The 4,718-nt window shown below is 51.5% G+C and overlaps 1 protein-coding gene across 1 annotated transcript; it reads left to right on the top strand.

Annotated features, from left to right (window-relative positions):
- The first annotated feature begins 410 nt into the window (after positions 1-410).
- On the top strand, positions 411-3,729 carry ACTL8 (actin like 8). Its single transcript, XM_019654866.1, has 2 exons — positions 411-758; positions 2,968-3,729. The coding sequence occupies exons 1-2, from the start codon at positions 411-413 to the stop codon at positions 3,718-3,720; spliced, it is 1,101 nt and encodes a 366-aa protein (XP_019510411.1). The 3' UTR covers positions 3,721-3,729.
- Positions 3,730-4,718: the final 989 nt, after the last annotated feature.

The raw sequence follows: 4,718 nt of genomic DNA, 5'->3' as shown, positions 1-4,718 counted from the left end.
CTTCCTGCCCAATCTGCGAAGAGTAACAGGACCCACCCTCTGCTCTTGTGGAGCAGAAGTGCCCACAAGGGAGTGTGTCAAGTACAACGGGAGAAGCTTGCTGGGAAGGAAAGGCTGGCAGGACTTCCCAGATGGGCCCGTTAGGTGGGCCTTATAGGACAACTGGGAGTTTGGGACGGGAAGAACATTCCAGGTGCAAGTTACCGCTTGTGCCAAGGCTCGGGAGGGGGAACAGACAGGCTTCCGGGGAGCCTGAGGTTTGACTGTGGGTGGAGAGTGGGAAGCGGCCCACGGTGGCCCAGAATGGGTTCACAGATAACCCCCATCCTTTCCCTCCACAGGTGGCCCTAGTTTGCCAAACCGCCTTGAGGAGCCAGGTTCAGAAGACCCCTCCCACCTCTGCCTCTGCCATGGCCTCGAGAACCATCATCATCGACCACGGGTCTGGCTTTGTGAAGGCTGGCTTGTCCGGCTGGAACGAGCCCCAGATGGTCTTCCCGAGCATCGTGAACTACAGCCCGTGCCGGGAGAACCCCGGGCCCAGCTACGCCCGGCGGCGCCTGGGTCTCGGCATTGACCTTTTCCGTCCCGACACCTTTAGCTACCCTGTCCAGCGTGGCCGCGTCTTCAACTGGGAGGGAGTGGAGTACATCTGGTCCATTGTCCTGGAGAAATACAGGCGGGAGGACAAGGAGGCCCCTGTGTTGATGACAGAATGTCCCCTGAAGGAGCCTGCAGACCGACAAAAGACCCTGGAGGTAAGGCCTTCATAGGTCGGCCCTCACTGGGGGGCAGGCATCAGCTGGCACTTTGTGTTTGGTTATGATTGGGCATCAGGAAGTCTGCGTTCTTAAGCATTTGCCCTCCGAATGTTTCGAGTACCTCATGTGTTGCCGGCACTGTGTTAGGCAAGAGGGACTCAGAGAGGGGCCTCCCACTCACAGAGACACAGCAGGAAAAATGCTCTGTGGAGCGGGCTCTCTGGGGAGACACCGGACAGTCATGGGTTCCACAGATGTTCACCGAGCAGATTGTGGCCCTCAAAGAGCTTACCTTCTGGGGGAAAGGACTTGACCATGAATAAGTTACCGAAAAAGAATTCCAGAGAGTGGTAAGTTCTAGAAACAAAATGAAGGGGGGTAAGAGCTGACTGGTGAAGATAGAGGGAGCCCCTTTAAAGAGGGTAGCCAGGGAGGGTTTCTCTGAGGAGGAGATTTCAGCCAGTGAGGCGGGAGCCCAGCGAATGAGGGAGGGTAGCAAGGAGACGAGGTGAGGTTGGCAGGGGCTCAACCTGGCAGGCCTGGCAGGTTGTGGAAAATGCTTGGATTTTACTCTTAAATCAAGAGTTGACAAACTACAGCCAGTGGGCCAAATCTGGCCCAACATCTGTTTTTATAAATAAAGTTTTATTGGAACACAGCCATGTCCACTCATTTACATATCACCTATGGCTGCTTTTACGCTTCAACAGCAGAGTTGCGTCAGAGACTATACAGCCCATAAAACCTAAAGTATGTACTGCTCTAAGTTTGCTAGGTAAACTAACTACAAGATGCCTAGTTAGATTGGAATTTCCGATAAACAAGGAATAACGTTTTAGTGTAAGTATGTGGCACAGGACGTGCTTATACGTAATCATTATTTGTCGTCTATCTGAAATTCAAATTTAACTGGGCATCCTATCCGTTTTTCTTTTCAGTGTCAAAGTGAATGCTTTAATGAGTGTTACTGATGGGGCCTCCTATATTTTTATTTGCTATACCTGGCAAGCCCGGCTGTCTAGTCCTTTACAGGCAATGCTTGCCAAGCTCTGCTCTAAACGAATAGGAAGCTCCTGGGGAGTTTTAAGTGGGGAGTCATATGCGGTTTTCTATTTGGAAAAGAGGATCTTGGGAGGTGGATGGAAGGGGGTGGGGGGAGGGACACTATTCTGAGTGTGGGAATGGAGGGCGCGCCCTCCCACTGAGGGGAGAAGGGGGGGGGGTCCTGCGGGCGGGGCCTGAAGGCTGGACTGCAACAGCCTTTCTGCATCTATAGTAGGGGTCAGATGAGACTTTTGAGACGGAAGAGCCAATCCTGTCCCTCACAACAATTTAAAAATTATTCGAGAGCCATAAATATATTTTTACAAATAAGGAAAATTTTAAAATCCTTTAAAAATTTTACAAATGAAACTATGATAGTTTTATTTTCATTTTCAATTTTACTTCAGAGCCACATGTACGTACCCAGAGAGCCGCGTGTGGCTCGCTAGCCACAGTTTGCTGACCCCTGATCTATAGGGCCAGAAACAGAGGGGTGCACCCAGAGCTGGGTGCTCTGTAAAGATGGAGGGGGTGATGGGCAGGGGGAGAAAATCCACTTAGGGACTTTGTCAAATGCTAAATATCAGAATTCCAGTTTTTGGTTTGATGTTTGAAAAGTTTTTATTTAAAAAAAAAGATAAATCTTCACCTACAAGGAGGTGAGGGTATTTTCTTTCTTTCTTTACACCCCCACTCTTTGGGAGGCAGCGGTGAACATGCGGCACTAGTTTCTTTTCTAATCCCTTTTTTCCTCTTCTAAAGAAATGGTTCAGGCTGTCCCTCTGCCCCTCAGCCGTGGCCCCGCACCCGTCCCCCAGTACTCACATAGCCAGGCGCCTCGGCGTATTTCTCCCAGCCTGATGGTTCTTCCTACCCCTCCACCAAAATGGTCTTCTGAGAGACCACCATCAGACAAGCTCCTGAGGGCCAATCTGACTCTTTCTAATCCTCTAGATTATTCCCTTATTTCTAATCCTCCCTTATTCCCACAATTTGAGCTCTAGGGCCCTGGGCCCAGCCCATCAGTGCCTTGAGGACATTTGTCTGTACCCACTTCAGTTTTGAGAGCTGCGTGTAGCATGGTCTTGAGGAAAACAGAAATGGATCAGGGCCCTTTGTCCTAGGAAAGTACCCACTGTGTCTACTTTCCCCCTTTTTGCAGATTATGTTTGAGTTACTGAACGTCCCGTCCTTACTACTGGCTGACCAGATGGAGATGTCGCTGTATGCCTCTGGCCTCTTGACTGGCGTGGTGGTTGATTCTGGCTACGGCCTGACCCGCGTCCAGCCCTTCCACCTGGGCCACCCGATACAGTCCAGCAGCAAGACGCTGGAATTTGGGGGCCAGGATCTCTCCGACTATCTCTTCAAGAGCCTCTTTAAGGAAGATTGCAACAAACACAACCTGTTTCAGCTGGAAACGGTTACCACCACTCAGGTACACAAGTGCTACGTGCCGCAGAATCTGGGGGAAGCGCTGGACTTTCGTCAGAGCCTGCCGAGTGGCTCGGATGAGAGTAACACCTATCATCTCCCGGATGGCACCCCCGTGGAACTGACCCCCATGCAGCGGCTGGCCCCCGAGATGTTCTTTAGTCCCCAGATGTTCGATGTGCAAGGGCCCAGCATCTCCCAGGCTGTCGTGGATTCCATCAAGACCTGCGAAGCCTCCTTGCACCCCCTGCTTGTCTCTCACGTGATGGCCTGTGGGGGGAACACCATCTACCCGGGCTTCACCAAGCGCCTGTACAAGGAGTTGACCACAGATCATTTCTCCTGTTCCAAGGCCACCATGTGGGTGGGTTCCCACAGAAACCACAGCGTCTGGCTGGGAGCATCTGTTGTGGCCCATCTGTCTACTTACAAGTCTGAGTGGATGACCAAAGAGGAGTATGTGGAGGGTATGAGGCTGTGAATTGTTGGCTCTCTCGGGGGACCCAGCTCCCATCAGATGGGCATGGGTGGATTAAATTTCAGTGACAGGGTCTGGGTGCGGGTGGGGTTACGTGGTTTTAGAATTCTGAGCTTCTCAGAGATTTTTTTAGGTTCTAGGGTTTTATCTTGTTCCAAGAATGGGGCCCAACGCATGGGGGACAGGGTGTTGTCCCTGGAAATCCTCCAGGGCACAGTTTTTCCAGGGTTGGTCTGTCATTGGGATGGGGGCAGCCAGCTGCCATCTCTATGCCTAATGGCCACTGATGTTTTATTGGCACCTCCCTTGGGTTGTCCATTCTTTTGGCTAAGTAGGTTTAAACTGGGGTAAGAGAATTATTTTTGAGTAGGGGAGAGGGATGGGGTGTCTGGGGAGAGTCGAAGTTTCTAGTTCTCTATGTTCTTTCTGGCCAGGGAGGAATAGCTGCCAATGAGCCCTTCTTACTGTCGCCAGGGTTTTGTCTTATATATGCAAATAAACTACTTGTTTGGAACCAGTACTGGCTTCTGTGATGGATGGGGTAGGATGGGCACTCCCCGGGGAGACTCAGGGAGTATGAGTATGTGAGAACCAGGGGCCAGGGCAGCTGTTAAAGAATTCAGGGGCCCTGGACAGTGGTCACCACTGAGCAGAATGGAGAAGGGCCTGGAGCCCCCCGATCTTCCTGTGCCACGCCCTCTCCAGATGTCCCACTATTCTGTTAAAAAGTCCGAGGTCAGTAAGTAAGTAAATGTATTTCAGATGATGATTCAAATGTAACAGGGTCACGTGATCTGTGGGTGGAGAGGTGCTTACTTTTGAGGGGGTAGTCGGAGATGGAGACCACTGGGGACTGTTGACGACTGTGCCCTCTCCTTCCTTGGCACACTGTGAGGCTACAGTCCCCGGCATCCCTACAGCTAGGTAGAGCCACGTGACCATACCATAAATTCTGCCCATTCGTGTGTGCCTGACCCTTAAAAATAGCCATGTCAGCCCCT

The sequence above is a fragment of the Hipposideros armiger genome, unplaced genomic scaffold (genome assembly GCF_001890085.2).
Source record: "Hipposideros armiger isolate ML-2016 unplaced genomic scaffold, ASM189008v1 scaffold_232, whole genome shotgun sequence".
In the NCBI taxonomy this organism is placed as follows: Eukaryota; Metazoa; Chordata; class Mammalia; order Chiroptera; family Hipposideridae; genus Hipposideros; species Hipposideros armiger.
Note: the sequence above shows the minus strand (reverse complement) of the source record. Positions and strands in the feature narration are given on the sequence as shown.